This window comes from Vanessa cardui, chromosome 23 (genome assembly GCF_905220365.1).
Source record: "Vanessa cardui chromosome 23, ilVanCard2.1, whole genome shotgun sequence".
NCBI lineage: Eukaryota > Metazoa > Arthropoda > Insecta > Lepidoptera > Nymphalidae > Vanessa > Vanessa cardui.
Window position 1 is genome coordinate 3,089,593 of NC_061145.1, and position 21,191 is coordinate 3,110,783.

The window sequence follows — 21,191 nt, forward strand, 5'->3', positions numbered from 1 at the left end:
ACCAGAAGATACAATTACAACGAATTTTGGAGAGTTTAGTATATATAGGTACAATTTTAGGTTTTACATAATATATAAACAACTGCGTTTCGCAGTAGTCTTTTTCGCTGTTTTTTAAATTTATATGATAAGTGTGAATTACATGTTCTTGTCTAGAGTAAGTAGACATAAATACATAATCAAGACTGGGCTGGTTTTATAATAATACTATACTACTGTCGATTTATAATGTATGGGATTGTCTTAATAATAATAAGAATAATGTTATTTATTTTGATACGCGCGATTTCATGCGCGTTTGAATTTAACAAAAAAGTTATTATTGCAGCCTATGTTGCTTATTTCATCAGCTATCTGCCCGTGGAAGTCCCGTCAAAATCGGTACAGCCCTTCCAAAGATTGCAAACATACATAATCATTTAGTTAAAAACGGTTATTTTAATATGTTTGTAACATTAAAACCGCTTTTTGTAATATTAAAATAACACTCTAAATTTATTATACCTATAGAGATTACAATTTTTAATTAATCCTTATATACGACTCAATTACGAAATGGGTCGGAATTTAGTTATATATTTAGCAGATATATATTTCCATCATAAAATAAATTCTTATCAAACTTAAAATTGAGTTAGATATTTTTAACATAAACAACATACATACATAAATTAAACTTCGTGGTTTCGGACAATAAGGCTAAAAACATTTATAAGTGTTTCGCTATCCAAAATTTCTTTATTCTATCTTTTGAAGTGGAAATAATACGGATTATTGTATAATTCGATAACGTCATCATCATCTCTCAGCAAATCGCAGTCCTCTTCAAAGCGCGAAATCTGTTGGACTCCGCCTTCTGTATGTAGTCGGGACTCAACTGTGGACAATAATTTATTTCACACAGTCTTCATAATTAATCACAACCAGTAACAGCCACTATCTTTAACTAAGTGTCTCACTCTTTCAATTCCTTTTATTGTATTTTAGTGGCAACATTGAACAAATATAAGATCGTACAATTTAAATAACTAATTGTTAAAAAGCATTGTTCGCGCCTGCGATTTTTATTTTAATTATATCTATATTATATAAACATCTAAATTTATTTAATATTTATTATCAATATTTTGCCATATATAAAACCTTTTTTTTACAACATTCAAAAAGAAAAAGTAATGTGTAAAATCGAATGTTCTGTGATCTTCTTTTGTTTTTTTATTCACTAACTACTAATGACAGCGAAACATTGTAAAATTATATTGCAATAATATCAAGATTAAACTATTTTTAAAGCATTTTTTTATTTAATTGAGTTCGGATTATTTGGAGTTCGGACTCCAGTGTCTAAGTAATAGACAAGTATGTAAACTAATGTGGATTAGATTTTCATAAATGACAATAATTTTAATTAATTATTGTTTATCCTATTCAAATCGTAGAGAAATAAAGGTAAACAATCATTACATTTACTTATACCACGTAATTTGCTAGTAGCTCAGCTTTATTGTAATTGTATTTACTAAAATTTCTTGTTTTACATACCTTCATCTCAGTTTAACATTAAATGTTCGCTAACAGTTTCGTCAACATTCGGACCACATTCCTTTATAATATTGCCAAATTAAAAAAAAATAAAAATTTTATTTAACTTTTGTTATCTTGTAGTTGGAATAGGCTTATACATATATGATTTATTGATTATGAGTTTATTTTCGAGGCGAGATGGCCCAGTGCTTACAACGCGTTCATCTTAACCGATTATTGCGGGTTCAAACCCAGGCAGGAATATTCATATGTAATTAATGTTTATATTTCATCTCGTGCTCGGCGGTGAAGGAAAACATCGTGAGGAAACCTGCATTTGTCTAATTTCGTAAAAAAATTGCCACATGTGTATTCCACCAAACCACACTGGAATAGCGTGGTGGAATATGTTCCAAACCTACTTCCCAAAGGGAGAGGAGGTCTTAGCCTGTGGGAAATTTACAGGCTATTATTGAGTATATTTTTAATGGCTGCAAAACATTCGGTAACTGTAAACAGTACTGAATTTTCTACTTCATTTCCAAGCTGTGGTAGCTTGAAAGCAGTAGATTGAAAAGAGCTTATAACATATTCGAAAAAAATGATTTTGAATATCAAATAATACAGACAACTCCTGGATTAACAAAACTAATCTCAACGCAAAGATTCAACAATCGAAGTTGGTAAGTATTGTTGTGTATCTACATACTCTTTACACCTGTGTTTGCCCATGGGCTGAAATCAAGTAGGGTGACTGAATGGCGTTCTAACAGGTAGTGTTTACTGTGTGCCTTTGGGATGATCACAGCTCAATGTGATCACCGGTGTGTGTTATTTTAGGGTGTATTCGAAATTGTAATGACGGTGAGTGTAGTTTTTGATTCGCTTGCGAAAACAAATTGCTAATAATTGATCATTTTTTTTAATCATTTGCTTATTAATGTATTTTTATAATATTTTTTCATATGAATAAGTATTCAAAATATTAAAAGTGTTCTCGATAGTCATAGTAACAACCAAACTAAATAAAATTAATGACTAAGCAATTTAAAATGTTTACATGATACAGATAAGAAATAAATAAAAGCTAGTATTTTATTTACTTTTAAACCGAATTATTTCTTTCATAGCAAATGACTAGAGAAAGAAAGCGAACGTTATTATTTAATTGTATCTCAGAAATTATGTACCAAATAGTTCCAATATGTCAATCGTAAACTATTTAATCGCTTATAAAAACATAGAAACCAACAAACTTTAGAGTTGTACCCAGCATTCATAATAATTATTTAGATTAATCAGGGTATTTTTGAAACTTAATAGCACGCTGCTACCGCTTGCATTTTCAAACCGACTCATTCCCATCGAAAACAATAACATTTAAATCAACCGTAAAGCGATACGACTCAATCGGAAACGTAAATAAAAGATAATGTGTGTAATTCAATATTTTATTGCGGATTCTCCACTTATCTCTTCGATTCTTACGATTGATGTACATTTAATCGGTAAACGGAGGGCGCGTGCCTGGCGCGTGTCTTGACAGATTGCCACCAAGCCGCCATTTTTACTTTTTTTTTTAATCCGGAACGTGCGGTCTGTATGTATTATCTTTTAATAATTATAATTTTGACGTTGTATTATCCGGTAAAGTGGACGATTAAGTTATTTGATGTATTTAAAAGTGTTGAAATTATATGTTTGAGCTTTCATTTATTCGTTCATATTTATTTAGGGTGGTTAATTCTACGCAAAGTATGTAATTGTGCAGCTCTGACGCTATATTATCATAACATTTTCGTAAAAAGAAATGTAGATAAAAATAATATCCACTTACTTACTTTTTATCATAAGTAAAAAAGTGGCAAACGTAAATAGTTACAATTCTCCGTATTTTAACGATTGCATGTAAATCGTTATATAACTGGTCTCCCTTCTACCACGATATTATATTACGAAATGTAAATATATTATTGGTGACGAAAGAAATAACTGGTGGTAAAAAAGAGCAAGGGCTTGACCACAAATCGATTGTACGTGTTTAATGAAAAAAATAATTGTCGTTGGACTCATAACAAGACAACGTTCGATACAAATGTTTTACTGAATGTTTATTAAAATAATGTTAATTCACATTAATTGAAGGACTTGCAGTTACGTTCTTTGCTCGATTTACGAGACTGGATATTACGATGACAAAAATACTCGAAGTCATAATAACATTACTATAAAAAAAACACACACCTTCTCATACAAATATGTAAGAAATCCCAAAAACAACGTGATAGCTAAAGTATATCTACTTATTATCCTCTTGAGGTTACTTATAATGTTTGATTATAATAGGGCCCTTCCCTATTATAATCTAGCACCTTGATTTACATTAAAAGTTATTGGTTTCTACTTTCTTCCATAGAAAAAATATTAGTAGTTACCCAGAATTTGTGTCCTCAGGTAGCTGTGCTTATTCCCCAGCTTCTTAAGCAAGTAAAGTCGTTGGTCCTGCGCATAATTTACTACCGAAGATTAGAGTGAGGATATAGGGAGTGCCAATGATATTCTAATAAACAGATATGTTATATCCATACTAAACAACAGAAAAAAGTGTGCCGCACCTTGGACCGTTTATTTTAGTTTATTTTTACATTTCGTTAAAAGTATAAAGGATAGCTTGAAAAAAAATTAAGTAAAAGGGATAACTAGATGTTTCAATTACTCAAAACGTATTACTACGTAATTATGATGTATTATAACGTATTACTACGTAAAACAACTAAAGGCAAACGTCCCAGTTAGGACATTTTCTAGTCTTCACTTTTTGCGCGTTAATAACATATCTGTTTACTACAACATCATTGGGGAGTGCTATTTTATTTGTATTAGTGTACTCGCTTGAGTAGCTAGTGCTTTCCATCGGCCGAAATTGACCATGAGGGATCTTTATTATGATGTAAATTTTAACACTACTATATACGTTATTACTATATACATATATATTATAAATAAAATGTTGAAATTTTGTTGAACTTGTATATTTTGAACGGTTTAAATACTTCACTTTAAATATAATTTATGTTTATTATTTCAAATAACGTGACATAAAAACTCCTTCGTCCGTTTTGCGACTAGCTTATAATTGGCTGTTTATTCAAATCCGTTCGATGCATTAAAAAAAAAAAAAGATTTATCTGATAATAAATTGTCGGTTGCCAGTTTTTACATTCACGTCCGTCAGTCAGAAAGCACGTGCGACCGCTGGCTCTGCGCCTGAACATGTCTCGATCGCCTACTGTTGTATTACGTCACAAATCTAACTGATTGTGGATTGGTATGAATAACGAAATGAACTTTCGGTATGTCACATGATCAATTGCGATTGATGAATCGAGAATGGAATTCATAGTAATTTTTGCGTTGTTTATCTTTAAACTAGTGGGAAAAACCTATGACAGGTTTTGTTTTGATTTCATCATCTTTTTTTACATCAAATAGTACACATTAGTTCAATTGCATTTGGAGTTTTTCGCAAGCTATTTACTTTGATGTTGTTTACGTTTCTAAATTTTTTATCTGACTCTAACTCACTTCAAACTGAGACCATAACTAATTTTTTATGTGCAGCTGTGTAAATTTTGCAATGCTTATTAATATATTAATACAAAATTTTTTTGCGTAATAATTGTTATTATAAAATATATGTTATCGTAAATCGTCGTTTGAATGCTTTGGCAAACTAGAACGATGTTCATAGATTTTTAGATGTGGTGAAAAGCATCATCATCAAATCGATGACATCTGATATACTTATTCTGACGACATCCGATGTTTCGATGTATCGAACACGTGCCTTATCCGTACTACCCGTGTGTGTAGTAACTTAATGACAATGGTGCTTTTATTAGCCTACATGAATAAATTATATTTTAATTTGAATTTAAATATTATAATAATATAATAAGGAGATAAATGTAGCACATTAAGAAGCCATGTAAGTTTACTCTCATAAAGCAGTTTGTTATCAATAAAACTCCATGCCAACTTTGAGAAACCATTTAAACTCATAGTTTTCATGCACGTTAAACTTAATCACGTGATTATAATTTCAGAGAAACAAAATCGCAAATTTATTCGAAACATTCGTGCGGCTTCGAAATTAATTGTTTTCGCCATACAATGTTTATAAGAAAATTTTACAGAAACTTTTTCTCTAAAAATAATTTAATCTTTTATGTTTCTGTATGAGTTTATTGACGGTTCTTCTCGATAAAAAAATAAATAAAAGAGTATTTGTATTAATTTATTTCTAACAAAAAAATATTGTTAATAACAATATTCCTTGATATGAGCTTTCACTATAATAAGTTGATACAGGTAGGGATAATGAAAAGGAAAATGTTCTTTTTTTGTGGCTTTTATTAGTTCCAATAAGGCACAGATTATTTCGCCAATGTCACGTGCGAAAGGGATTCTATGTATATTTTTAAAATAATATTTGACACTAACACTTTATCAGTGAGCGAGTGAGCAATCTGTGTATGTGGTAGGGAAAGTAAGCTAACACAAATCTGCTAAAGCTATGGAAGCTTGTTTTGTTTTTACCTTAATTATTGTACATATTCCTAGCAGGACCGTCTTTAACCTATTGGAGGGCTTGGACATATTAGGATAATAGGGCTCCTATGACTTTGATAGACATTTTGTTAGAATAGATAAAGAAAGTAGATAATCAAGGTTATATGTTTATTTTATTAACAATCATATATTTATATTATACTTATTTATTTGATCTAAGGTTTGCAGGGCCCTGCCCAATGTGTCCAATGAGAAAGCGGGGTCTGTTTCTTAACTTAGCTTGTAATAGACGCAGATCTACGAATTGGGTTTGTATAAATCAATATGGCATTCCTTTTAAATGAAACAAAGCAAGGATGTATTTCACCACATCTTCAAGGGGTTGTTTCCAGAGTGAGTCATAAACATGTTATTTTTTAATGTTCGCTAAGACGATTCGGTGTTAGTCTGTTGACCTAGACGATAGCTGGGCCAATGACCGTTAAGTTAGTATTAACTCAAATGTCATTGTCATTAAACCGTATGGTTTAAGACACTAAATCTCATTTGTATAGTTATAATCTTATCTTTATAATTATAGTTATTTATATGCCACATATGCGTAATATTTATATACTAAAGAGTTCAATCAGTGGTAGAAATTTAACTAAAATTCACATTATTTAAAATAGCAAAACATAATGTATGAATTTGCCGATTTTATTTTCTACTGTTCTGGTCATTATTTTAGTTTATTTTTATTAATGACACTAAGAAAGATCAGTACACCCAAAAAAAATAGGTTGACAAACTAGATAAGGAACTAAACGGTTATGCCTTTGCCTTTTGTACATAGCTAGCTGTAAGAATGTTTTTTTTTTTAATAAAAACGAAACATACTTAACTGTAAACATATACTTCCAAAAAATGGTTTTATTTTATAAATAAACTGAGTTATATGCAAGCCATACCAATTTTATTATTATGCTGCAGAAGTAAAACAACGCGAGCTTACAAAGTGTACCTCCGACAAAGCTCACAATAAGTCGAGTTTTAATTTTCCTCTGTACAAAAGAAGCCATACCGGAAGCCGTATAAAGACGAATCGATTCGAAATGGACTTCACATTTTGGACTTGTTTGTGTTAGGCTTTTGTTTATTATATTATATATTTAATTATAAACTTTCTTTAAAACGATAAAAGCTTTACTTTATATGCATTCATGTAGTAGCAATTGCGAGCAACTTATTTATTAATTTAACTTAATAATCGCAAATTAAATTTAAAAAAAATAATTTGTCTTTATAATCATCTCGTGCTCAGCGGTGAAGGAAAACATCGTGAGGATACCTGCATGTGACAAATTTCATAGAAATTCTGCCACATGTGCATTCCACCAACCCGCATTGGAACAGCGTGATGGAATATGTTCCAAACCTTCTCCTTAAAGGGAGAGGAGGCCTTTAGCCCAGCAGTAGGAATTTGTAAATTAATAGAATAAAATAATAGAATTTGTAAAAAGCCTACAGGCTCTTGTTTTAAATTATAAAAAACAAAACGGTGTCTAAAAGTCCTAATTAATATGATTCTTCATGTCAAGGCTGAGATGGCCTGACAACGCCTGCATCTTGTCCTATAGGCTCTTCATTCGGTGCTATAGGCACTGTATTGTGTGCGGCAAAGGAAAACATAAAAATCGTGTCCAACACGTGTGTCGGATGAGAATGCTGCAACTCAAATCAAATCAAATCAAAATATACTTCATTCAAGTAGACTTTTACAAGCACTTTTGAATCGTCAGTTACCAACTTTTATATATTAAGTGAAGCTACTACTAACCTATATATCCTAATAATTAATAAGCTTTATACCTTCTCCTCAAAAATACTTCAAATCAATCGAATTATTTACTTATTGGTTGTCAAATTAAACACTACCATCGACCGGTTCGGAAAAGAAAATACTCTAACCGGAAAGAACCGGTGCGAGAAATTCAGCGGATATTTGTTATGATAATTTTATTATACATAAATAATCACTTAGCGCAATGGGACATAATGTGATTTTAAAATTACATTACAGTCATGATCAGTGGCGTAGCTATCGTAGGGCCAGGAGATGCAATGCACCAGGGCCCCAGAGTTCAGGGGGGCCTATAAACTAAACCTTTAGCTTCTGTAGCTAGAAAATCATGATACTGCGCACTATATTTCTTATTTGGTATCTATAATTTTAAAGGGTAATTTAAAGGTAATTTTATTAGTTAAAGAGGGATAGGATAGAGGGGGTGAAGTCCCGATTATTTTTCTATGCACCGGGGCCCATCCTCACCTAGCTACGCCACTGGTCGTGATCCTATTACCTGAATAAGTTGGTATATTGTCATGAAATAAATTTATCATGTTAATATTATTAATTGTGGTTAGTCACAATCTGTCATAGATTTTGTCAATAACGAGTAAGTTATATAAAGAATAGATCTCATAAAATACCGTAGAACATTGTAGGGCATAAATATTTAGATATCATGTAAGCTATTTACAAAATATGGTGTCCTAAATTTGATCCCGTGGTCATAGAAATTTCCCACTCTACCAACAGAACCAATATGGCTGGAAATTTATTATTAATACGAATCAATTATGAAAAACATTTTATACCGATTTTAAAGTTTCATGCAAGCAGTTACTCTCCCAACATGAAATAAAGATAATCATTTAGGATATTTCCCGTAACTGATTACGTAAATGACGAAGTTAAGTAACTAATTAAAAAATATAATGCAAAATTATTATTATTATATTACATTATTATTAACATAATAATAAATTTGGCTTTGTTCATTGATATTTGAAATTTAATATTGGAAAGACCTTTATGTGATACGTAAAAAGTTTTCTTCAATCAGCTGTTTATATATTATATATATCACATAATATATTATTCTTTTTAAACAATAAATCAATAATTAATAATAACATCAATAATTAATAATTGAATCACAATTTATAAGTACAGTGGCGCTGTCTATCGAGACAACAAAAGAAAAAGGTTTTCGTTTACGTGTACATTATTCGTGAAATAAAATAATTTCATTATACCAGAATTAATAAATTTAAACGGTATTTAATTATAGATATTTAAATATGTAATTTTAATTGAAGTAAACTATTTTTAAGATGGCAATATATCACTTTTTTTTTAATTTGACAACACTAAATTAAAAACGTCAAATTTTATTGTCGCAAAAATTTCAGTCATATTTTCGAAAAATATTACGTGATTTCAAAACAGTAGATGATTTTACTAAATTAATCGATAATACCCGCCGTGGTCGCCGTTCGAACCGGCTGTGGTTACCAAACTGTCGGTATCAAAAGGTTTGCATAAATGAATGATGTCGTTGAGGTCGAAGGCCCTAGTGCTGGTGGAGGTGTTACTGAGGGTTCCACCGTTATTTGTGGTGGATGAGTTCTTGAAGATCAGCTTGGGGTTGCCAGTGTCGACCAGCGAGGAGGTGTCCTTGTTATCGACTGTGACGGGTGACCACGTCGATATAAGTGACTCGGACGCTAATTATTACGACGCCAACTTCTATAACGCTTTCGCCTTAACACTCCTCAAATTCTTCGTTTGTTGTCTAGGTACGTAATTTTTTTCAGATATAGTATAAGGTATTTTGCAACATAGTAAAAACTTTCAGTTTCCCAACTGGTTTCGAAACTCTTGGTTTGTTGAGTGTAAATGTCACAATGTACAAAATACTTCAAAGTGGTTTTAAAACACTTCGTAATATATGATTCTATGTTGTTTTCAAAAAGATTATTTTGTAGAATGTTTGTTATGAACTAATGTTTGTATTGACAGTTTATATTTTTATAGTACCATATTGACATGTCATTTATTCAATGTTTGTTTTCAAATCACCATCATTTATTGACCTAATAAAATCTCATTAAAATTTTATCATTTAAAAAAAACATATGTGACTTCTGTACTCACACCCAAAACATTCACAAAATTTCAATTTTAAGTTTACATTTAAAGTTATAATCTAGATTTATAAACTATAACAATTTTACAAAATCACATTTGAAATAAACAAACAATATATAAATTAACATAATCAAAAATAATATCTAAAAAAATATATGTTGTACATAACAAATGCATTTAACTTATGAAAGAATTATCAGAGTAGTAAAGTAACTCGAATCAGTGTGGTGGAATAATTTCTAAACCTCAAAAACAGAATTTACTTATGGGTGTTAAGAATATTAGAGAACAACATTTTTTTAATATTATTAAAAAAAAAAAACATTTCAACATACATATTTAATTATTTGTTTATCTAAATTAAACTATCTTTAATATTTGAGGCATAGTGAACTAAAGATACATGTATTAAGTAATATTACAGTGATATTTTTTATGTAATCTATATATTTCGATATATTTAAACTTTATAAGTAATATATGTTTTTATCTATTCCGGTCTATGATAAAACTTGATGGTCTTATAACAGAGATAAATATAATCAGGGTTGTAATTATGAATATTTCAATTATGAAAGTATAGGAAATAATATGAATTACATTAATAATATAAAAAAAATAATATTTTTTGTCATTTTTTAAAAATATTCAGGTTTTAAATAGTTGCTTATTTTTATGTATTTTTAATATTTTATTGTATGTTATTTCAGAATTAAATTATTAATTTCACATAAACCGTTATAAAGAACTTATTAAAATTCATAAATTTTAAATAACAGTTCTCTCAGAGTGAGTTAAATTTTTTTCCATATTTTAAAATTGTTTCAGATTTTTTTGCTTTTCTTTCGTTATGTGGTAATTAAATAACTATGGTCAGTGTGTTATTTACCGTAAATCAAGAAAAATAATCCATTCCTATTTTATGTTTCACAGTTATTATATTAAAAACACAGTTTTTTGAAATGATAAACTGAAAGCTACCTCTGGCTTGGGATGTTGATTCCACTTAACAGATCATCAAGAAATTATGCATTATTATTATCCAGAGTACAGTAAAGGGCATTTAACACCTGAGCATACAGGTGGAAAATAAAGTATATTTGTTTAAAATATTTTTGCCGCAGTTATCATAGGAGACCATAATGCTTAAATTTGACAGCGGGTTAATTATATGCAGTTATATCGGTGATTTTAAAGAATACAAAGTCATTACCAAAAGATACAGTTATAAAATGATTACATACATGCTTTATTTAAATTAAAATGAGAGCCAAATTAAAACTACATAAGAGAACAAAAAATATATATGTTAATTTATATTTTAATTGCTTGTCTGGTGTATAAATAGAATATTGTTTTTTATGTTGGCAATACAAATTTATCTTAAAAAAAATTATATTGTACATATAATGTGATATTTATATTATAACAAAGACCCAAGCTGTTCTCATTATATCTGAGTGTTAGTTTAAAAAAAACATGTATTTATTTTTAAAAGGTCAAGTTTGATTATATTTTTTTTTGTTTGAGTACGTCTAGTGTTGCTTGTTGCAATGATAATTAGTTCCCACACTAAAATAAAAACTTTTAAAAATCGGTTTACAGACGCATCACGGAACTCTTAAACGGCTAGGTGTAAGCGTAAAACATCGTGAGGAAATCTGTAATTTTTAATATCGTTTAGCCTCTTATGTGGCGACAACGGTTGTTACTTCGGGAGGGGCAGCGGACGTGCTGCTAAAGCGATCCCGCAGCCTCTCCGTTTTCTGTGGCGTCCATCGCAGAGTTTTTAGTGAGTACAATCTCACATAACCCGACATCCCCCCCAGGAGTGGGGTGTCTATAAAGATTTACCATGCGTTAAAAATAAAATAAAAATAAAAAAAGGTCGTGTAAGCGTGGTTAGCTTAGATGATAAGGTTTACCCCGTAGCCTGTAGGTGACGCTGCTATCGGAGCAATTTTTTTTTTATTAAAGTTGTTTAATATGGGATGTTTACCATACTTTTTTTTGTTTACGAAAACAAGACATTCGTAGATATTTTGAAAAAGAGTACAACTGAGTTTCTTGCCGGTTCTTCTCAGTGGAATCTACTTTCCGAACCGGCGGTAGCTTCACTTAATTGTAAAATGACGATTTAAAAGTGCTCGTAAAAGCCTACTTAAATAAAGTTTTTTTTTGATTTTTGATTGATGTCAAAATATCGAGTTCGACCCACTTAACATAAAAACGAATTAAAAATATACCGTATTAAATAACTGTAATAATAAAAATATTCATGTTAGTTCAAAATGTTTTTTTTTTTAACAACATAAATAATTTTTTGTTTTAACCGAATGATTACGTAATTTTAAAGTTTAACAATTTCCTTCACACTTTGATAATTGAAAAATTGAATATCGATAGTACAGTGACACAGCACTTATTTATCAAATTGTAATTTATACATGCTTATCGAACTATTCGCAAATCGTATCGCATCATCGTGAATATGTACTTTAATGTTTAACTTTAATATTAGCTATGCGTGTGCCACTGTCAATTTAATTAATGTTGTAAATAGTTTTAACTCAATGATATTCTAATAAACAGATATGTTATACCCATACTAAACAACAGAAAAAAGTGTGCCACGCCGGGGACCGTTTATTTTACATTTAGTTACAAGTGAAAAGGATAGCTTGATAAAAACAATAATTAAAAGGGATAACTAGATGTTTTAATTACGCAAGACGTATTACTACATAATTAAGATGTATTATAACGTATTACTGGCATAATTATGATGAAAACAACTAAAGGCAAACGTCACAATTAGGACGTTTTCTAGTCTTCACTTTTTTCGCGTTAATGACATCTGTTTACTAGAACATCATTGGTAGTTTTTAGGTTTTGTAGTTAAACTACAATTTTTTTGGTATTCCATATGATTTCGATATACATTTATGTTGGCTTCATAGTGCACTATAAACAGTTCATGAATAGTATAGCGGTATAAGACCTCACGATTCCACCTAACTATGTAAGTTCCACTTTAAATTTTCCACCACAGTGCTGATACAGCTTTGTCGATATTAAAAAAAAATCTTTACGCAAATCCAAACAAATATCATAGATAATATTCGAGCTATCGAACAATACGCGTCAATTAAATTTTGAATATTGTTTATTTGTCTTTGGTACTGCTGTGGTTCACACGTGACTGTGGGGAGGGATTTTTGTAGGTGTTACTTTCATTTTTCCAACCTATAACCCCTTATAAGTAGTACGTAGTATTTAAATAAAACTAGTTATTACGGATTTTAATCGCGTATATTAATTATTTTGGACATCCCTACGTTTCGAGCACTATACAGCGTTCGTGGTCACGGGTAGACTCTCGTACGTAGTAGTAGTACGTAGTAGTTACGTCTGTGGGCAAGTGATGGTGACCACTTATCATCATTTTTTTTTTAAATTTATTTATAAATCCCTAGTTCTCCCGCTCGTTTTAGGGGGTTGTTATTCATGTTTTAGGCAAAAAGTAGTCTATGTACTTTCTTTGAGTTCATTTTTGCGTCATACAAAAATTTCATCAAATTCGGTTAATTGTTTTGGTAGTAAAAGAGCGACAGACAAATATTTATAATATTAGTATAAATGGTAACACTGTTTAAGAAATTTATTAGAATATACTGGAATTCGGAAGTCGGTAATTTACAAAATCGAGCCTCGAAAATCCGGTAAGCATTTGATGCTACATCTGGTCTTTGTATCTTTCTGTCAAATTGCTGGCTCCTTGGTCCTACTTAGAGACTTTCGTATCCAGCGCTAGCTGATAGTCTTTGAGACTGGCCAATACCGATAGTAGTAGCAATAGTCGCCGAAGTTTAGTCGGAAAGTCCTTATTACTATTCATTAGTTAATGTAATGATTTAATATAAATTAAATAAGACGAGCCGGATTAATATTTGATTTTGCGGTTTTTTAAATTATAATTTGTCAAACCACAAATAACGCCGTGACACCGAATGGCCTTATAACTTGACCTCATTATTTAATAAAAACAGTCAAGTACAAGTTTTACTCGAGTACCGAGAGTCTCGTTGTTATTACAATAGAGAATGGTTCTAAGGGAAAAAATATTGTTGTCCGATATTGAAAATATTACAATAGACAGATGTTAAAAAAAAAACAAAATGAAACGCGCCAACTCACTCACAAAATAACTCTGTGTGTTGCCTCTGCACGCTTAAGTCGCTGGGCTAATTTAGATTAACTCTGGTATTTCATAGTTTGTATCCCGGAAAAAGACAAAGGCTGTAATATTCTTTAATTCACTTATCGATGGGACCCATTTTGCCCATCGACGGTCGACAGTCACGGTTTCTGTGCTATTGTTAAAGTTTGATAAAGTAAATATACAAGTTCACATATAAATGCACAAAAATATTTCCGTAGGCGACAGTTAAAAATCATTTATTGATATCGGATTTAATTATGGCCAAATTATACCAATCTGTAGAGTTCCAGTTATTCTGGCTGAATAACCTTCAAACAGGACTAGGACAATTTAAGTTATTGCTGTTCAGTGGTACAATATATGTGAGTGTATGGTGTCTACCCAGACGGGCGCACAAGCCCAACACCAAGAAATATGGGATTTTTCAAATTTTACTTCTTTTGTTTTATATTTGACCTCCAAAAGTTTTAATTCCTTAATAAAAATGTTTAATAAAAGAAAGGTATCAAGTTTTTTTAAATATATTTAGGGTAGTAATATAAGAACATTAAAATGTAATAAAGAAGAAAGTGCTTCTGGTAAGCATATAAGCGCTGTTTATATAAATAAGTCGAGATGGCCCAGTGGTTGGAACGCGTGCATATTAACCGATGATCGCGGATTCAAACCCAGGCAAGCACCGCTGATTCATGTGCTTAATTTGTCTTTATAATTCAGCTCGTACTCGGCGGTGAAGGAAAACATCGTGAGGAAACCTGCATGTGACAAATTTCATAGAAATTCTGCCACATGTGTATTCCACCAACCCGCATTGGAACAGCGTGGTAGAATATGTTCCAAAACTTCTCCTCTAAGGGAGAGGAGGCCTTTAGCCCAGCAGTGGGAATTTACAGGCTGTTGTTGTTATATAAATAAAAACAATACTAAAAATATATCTTTTTCTACGAAAATCACATTTAGACCAAAGTTTGGTGTTGGATGTGTAATATTAATTATGTTTTTTCCTCGTATATAAATATATTTTCTTAACAGGCAAATAGTCTATTTTCAGGACATATAAAGGAAACATAACATCTTGTGACAAATTCTTGTTCGTAATTAATAAGTTAATAATTAATTAAATTTTCGGTCTGGAGCCTGCTAAACCTAGTTCATTTCAGTTCCATAAAGACAGACTTGAGCAAGACCTCTAAAAAGTCACTATTTCTCATCTTTCCATGATTTAATAACATCCCAACGCTGCCACAGCTAGTATTGAAATATCAATTATGTATTTAAGTCTCGATCAGTTCAGGCCGACAACGCACCTGCAAGCTCTCCATTGTTACAGATCCAAGGACGATAGTATTGCCTTGCTAAAAAAATAGTATTCAGTATTGAGTTATCTGGGGTATTGGTTAAAAAACGCCGCTCTGTAAGTAATAGGAATATTAAGATGTTGACGACAAATTAAGAAACTTCCTAAAGATACTAACCTTATTATGAGAAAGAAATAAAAGCTTAAACCAAGAGGAAGGCCTTCTAGGGTCTAGCTGGTTTCCAGCACCTTACGATTGACCCTTAAAACGCGAGAGAATCCGGGCGCGACATCCAGTAATAAATAAAAGTAGCAAAGATTATCTTGCTAGAAATTAATTTCGTACCTTTAGGTTCAAATCAAAGATTTAATACTACTACTTTAATAATGTTTATTAATATAACATATAACAATTCAAAGATTTATTTATTTTTACACATTCATGACATCTGTGACCTCATAATTAATCGCTGCGTCAAAAACTTTGCTTACTTCTATACAACTAGCCTTGTATCAAGGTTACGCACAATGCGACATCGCCTAATTTTGAATATAAATAGATACTATTTGTATAAATTCTTGTACGTGTATTACTGCGAATTAAGACAGACCCAGTACCGCCTATCTTAATATTTCTTTTTTGGAATTTTTTTTATCTGTCGTCAATTTACCTATCAGACATTGAAATTTCATTTCATCGCAAATAGCTAATTAAAAAGTAAAGTAAACAGTCTGTAAATGTCCAACTGCTGGCCTAAGTCGACAGAGTAAAGTAAAGTAAAGTAACAGCTTGTACATTTCCCACTGCTGAGATAAGGCCTCCTCTTCCATTAAGGAGAGGGTTTGGAACATATTCCACCACGCTGTTCCAATGCGGGTTGGTGGAATGCACATGTGACAGAATCTCGAAGAAATTAGACACATGCAGGTTTTTTGACGATGTTTTCCTTTCGCCGCCGAGCACGAGATGAATTATAAACACAAATTAAGCACATATATGTATATATATAGTGGTGCTTGCCTGGGTTTGAACCCGCAATCATCTGTTAAGATGCACGCGTTCTAACCACTGGACCATCTCAGTTCAACTCAACAGAGTTTGAAACTAATTCCAGTACGCTTCTCCAATACGAGTTCGTTGTTACTCGTGTGACAGATTTCATAGTGACCGATTGGTCATTAAAAAAGCACGCGTTCTTACCACTGGGTCATCTGGGCTCAACCGAATTATTTATAAAAAGTAGGTAATTACAACATTATAGTAATATAGGTAGTTATCCTTCGTATTGTGAAAGGCAATTTTATTAAAACTGAATGCTAAATAATTGGGTTTACTAAAATTAATGAATTGATTATCATTTTTGTAAACTTTCATTATTAAATTGAGGATTTAGATTTATAAAAGCTTGATACTTTGCGAAGCAGAAGAAGAGCTGAGATGGCCCAGTGGTTAGAACGCGTGCATCATAACCGATGATTGCGGGTTCAAACCCAGACAAGCACCCCTATATATATGTGCTTAATTTGTGTTTATAATTTATCTCGTGCTCGGCGGTGAAGGATAACATCGTGAGGAAACCTGCATGTGTCTAATTTCGTCGAAATTCTGCCACATGTGCATTCCACCAACCCGCATTTTAACAGCATGGTGGAATATGTTCCAAACCCTCTCCTTAAAGGAAGAGGAGGCCTTATCTCAGCAGTGGGAAATTTACATGCTATTTCTTTACTTTAATTTACTTTGATACTTTGCAAAATTTAGTTTGCATAGTAAATATCATGAGTATTCAACGAATTCATAGAGCTTAGGAACAATGTCAAAAACAAAAATTCCAAGCTAACTAAAAAAAAAAACACATGTAGGGTTAGTGAGTAAGCGTTACTTTATTCGCACGTATGGAACGGTTAATATTTGTTTTACCGTCTAAAACGTCATGGGTGGCGTCAATCTGACAATTAATTATGAGAAATATGATTGAAGTTTAGCATTTTTCGAAACGTTATAAGTAATTAATTTTATTCACTCCCTTAACCCAATTAAACAACATCGATATAGCGCAAATTAATCTCACTGCATAATTGATATCCGTAATTATATTATTAAATGAGCCGTAGTTTACTGTATTATTATTATATCGTGTTAGTTTTACAAGTACGTTATTTATATAAGAATCAGTGAAACCGAAAATTGTACGTGCATACTGTTCATTATAGTTAAAAGGTAAAAAACAGTTTTGTCAGTCTAATAATGTCATACTGCTGGGCTCTGTCTCACTTCTTCTGAAGAACTCTCTCCTGAGAAGAGGCTTTCGAGCTTATTCAATCATACTAGTCCACTTTAAGTTAGTAGATACAAGTGAGCCAATATTTCTGACAACAAAGGCAGGTTTATTCTGCTCATGCTTGGTGTATAACTCGGTATCGCATGCCTAGGTTTGAAACTCAATCAACCTTCAAAATTAATTTAGCAATACATAATTTAAAATGACTGATAAGTAGGCGGGTAAATAAGTGGTACCCACTTAGATAGGCCTACCATTTATTTTCGTAACAATAAAATATGTTAGTTCGTCGAGTTAGTTAGGTCTACACCCTTAATTGAATGCGTCGGTTTTGACTTCCTCTAATTGTGAAGACACTTGAGTTGACCAATATAGTTAGTTAAGAAATAATATGTTTTTAAATTCATTTAATATAATAAAGTCATTGTTGAGGAAGATATTATATATTGTTACGTATTTAAAATGTCATTGTATTCAAATCATCGGTCCGTAAACAAGTTAATTTTATTGAGTAGTGTGTAACCTCGTGTTTTTTGTTTTTTCAGGATGCATGTCAGCACTCTGCATATTCGTGTTATACACGAAGCACCTTATCATCGTGTACCTCTACCTGATGTCAATAGGAATAGTCTTCGTCTCCTATTGGACCAACGTGTCCGCCATCAAACAGATACAGGCGCTAACGCTTACAATAACCTCCTCACACCCCTCAAGCATATTAGAAGATATCCTCAATTTAAACGTGAAGAGTTTAGTTGATCTCGAAGGACCAGGAATTTTGGTCATACAAAATTTTGCGATACAGTTCATATTAGCTGTCCTATTTCGTAATGTTCACTTAGGACCACGAAATGCCACGTTAGAGAAACTTATACCGATGAGTTTCATGGCACCATCGTTTTTGGCGATGTTGCCGGTGCCTCCGAATCTTTTGCATCATTCTCCCGTATTCTCGGCGCTATTGCCGTTATTTCTCGTGAAATACGTTCTCTGGTCGTCTGGGTATGATGTGATCCAGGTGATGTACGGCGGATACCAACACGGAAGACTGTTCGTCAGTCACAACGGGCTGTCAGCTTTGGTCGAAACCGAATGGATGCGATTGAATGTACCGTGCGTCCTAAGGGTTTTTTGGGTTATGCGGGTAGCTGAACAAGCAATTTTATTGCTCATGGACAACTATGACGACGAAGCAGAAGACGGTTTGAAGGTCTCCACCCTACTAGCAGTCCAGTCGCTCGCTTCGATGGCCAAGTCGTTGCTAGTAACGGGATGCGAGACCATAACGGCAGTGCTCGGTATGACGTCGGTTATTTCGTTCTTCTGTCACTATATCGGGAACTTCTTCCAATGGATCCTACTGACGGACGAAGAGGAGGACAAAAGTATCGGCACGGTTTCTGCCATACTGTTTTACATTCTGGCGCTCCAGACTGGACTGACGTCTCTAAACCCTGAGAAGAGATTCATCCGACTGTGCAGAAATTTTTGCTTGCTGTTCACAGCTCTCTTGCACTTTTTGCATAATATTGTTAATCCTATGTTGATGTCTTTAAGCGCATCGCACAATCCAAGCACACATAGACACGTCAGAGCACTAGGCGTCTGTGCATTTTTAATTATATTCCCCATCTCATTACTCGTATATTTATGGTCTCAACATTCTATATCGACGTGGCTGCTAGCAGTGAGCGCGTTCAGTATAGAAGTGATAGTCAAAGTAATAGTCAGTCTTATGATTTACTCGTTATTCCTGTTCGACGCTTACAGAAGTACGTTCTGGGAACAGTTGGACGATTACGTTTATTACATTCGGGCTTTCGGGAACACGATCGAATTTTGTTTCGGCATATTCCTGTTCTTCAACGGAGCCTGGATATTGTTGTTCGAGTCCGGGGGCGCGATACGGGCGGCGATGATGTGCATACATGCGTACTTCAATATATGGTGTGAGGCGAGGGCCGGATGGTCGGTGTTCATGAAACGGCGAACGGCTGTGAATAAAATTAATTCCCTAAGAGAGGCTTCCGCTGACCAACTCCACCGATTGGACGACGTGTGCGCCATCTGCTACCAGGAGATGCACTCGGCGAAAATAACGCGATGTAACCACTTCTTCCACGGCGTCTGCCTGCGGAAGTGGCTCTACGTCCAGGACAGGTGTCCGCTGTGTCACGACATATTGTATAAGATAGACAATGATCCGAGTAAGGATAACTCAGAGGCTGGTAACGAGGAGAACAGCAACAACCAAAACCTGCTCCTGGAAGAGGAACCAGACCTGCTCCTCAACGAGGGCGTCAGGTGACTGATTCATCAAGACTTACAAAATTTAGTTTAAAATCAAGTTTAGAGCTCGATTTTTTCCGCGGTAATATATTTTTTTTTTTCTATTGTTTTGTATAGTAAGTTATTGTTCTATAAAATATTTTGAATCAGTTTGATACTGTGATTTATGGTTTAAATTCTGTCTTGTGATGAATGGGTTTTCGTAATTATTCAGTGTGAAGTTAGTATTAAGTATAGTAGGTTTCTTATACGCTTGGATTGTCGATGCGCCGTTACCATTTCCTATTTTATATTATGTTCCGTATGTTTTGAGTCAAAATCGCTAGTGCTACTAACATGAAACTGTATTGTTTTGAAAAATAAAGACGCAAAGCTATTTGTAAATAGATAGGTATTTAGAAATAGCTTTATATGTATTAAACCTAACGTGAAACATAAAAATAGTAATTTTTCTCATTAAAATGTAAATAAAACTATTATTTTAGTGTAATACTTGTTTCCTTGATCAATCATCTTGAAAAAAAGAATCATAACATGTATTTCAATATTTATTTTAAATTAAAAACAACATGGCAGTAGATTAACAATTTAAACAACTGTTTGGGTTTTTCTTTCGACATATTTGCGATCAATTGACAATTATTTAGGTAACATTTTCACTGAAATATAAACAGCACGGAAATCAACATAATAAAATAAGAAATATTTAGAATTTCTGTCTAAACTTTACAATATTGTAAGCAACGGTCGTTAAAACAAATGTAGGTAATATTTTGGACTAGTTTTATGTGTCATTGAAGTTACAATTACGATGATAAAGGTCTAGTCACGAAGCCGCGCCCCTCCACGTTTAACCACAACACGCGTGCGTTAGTATGAGTGCGTTAATGCTCGTACTTACAAGATGCCTTAGTGTGCGTAAATTAACAAAGAGTAGAGACAGCAAAAAAGGATTATATTTCTTAAGATTTATTTAATTTAATTAAGAAAATAACTTAACGTGTAGGGGTGTACCTTCATGATTGAATT

At 32.5% G+C, this 21,191-nt stretch overlaps 1 protein-coding gene across 1 annotated transcript; it reads left to right on the forward strand.

Moving 5' to 3' along the window:
* Window positions 1–9,281: 9,281 nt before the first annotated feature.
* LOC124539708 (protein TRC8 homolog) lies at window positions 9,282–20,652 on the forward strand. Its single transcript, XM_047117047.1, has 2 exons — window positions 9,282–9,720; window positions 18,419–20,652. The coding sequence occupies exons 1-2, from the start codon at window positions 9,471–9,473 to the stop codon at window positions 20,179–20,181; spliced, it is 2,013 nt and encodes a 670-aa protein (XP_046973003.1). The 5' UTR covers window positions 9,282–9,470; the 3' UTR covers window positions 20,182–20,652.
* The last annotated feature ends 539 nt before the right edge of the window (window positions 20,653–21,191 follow it).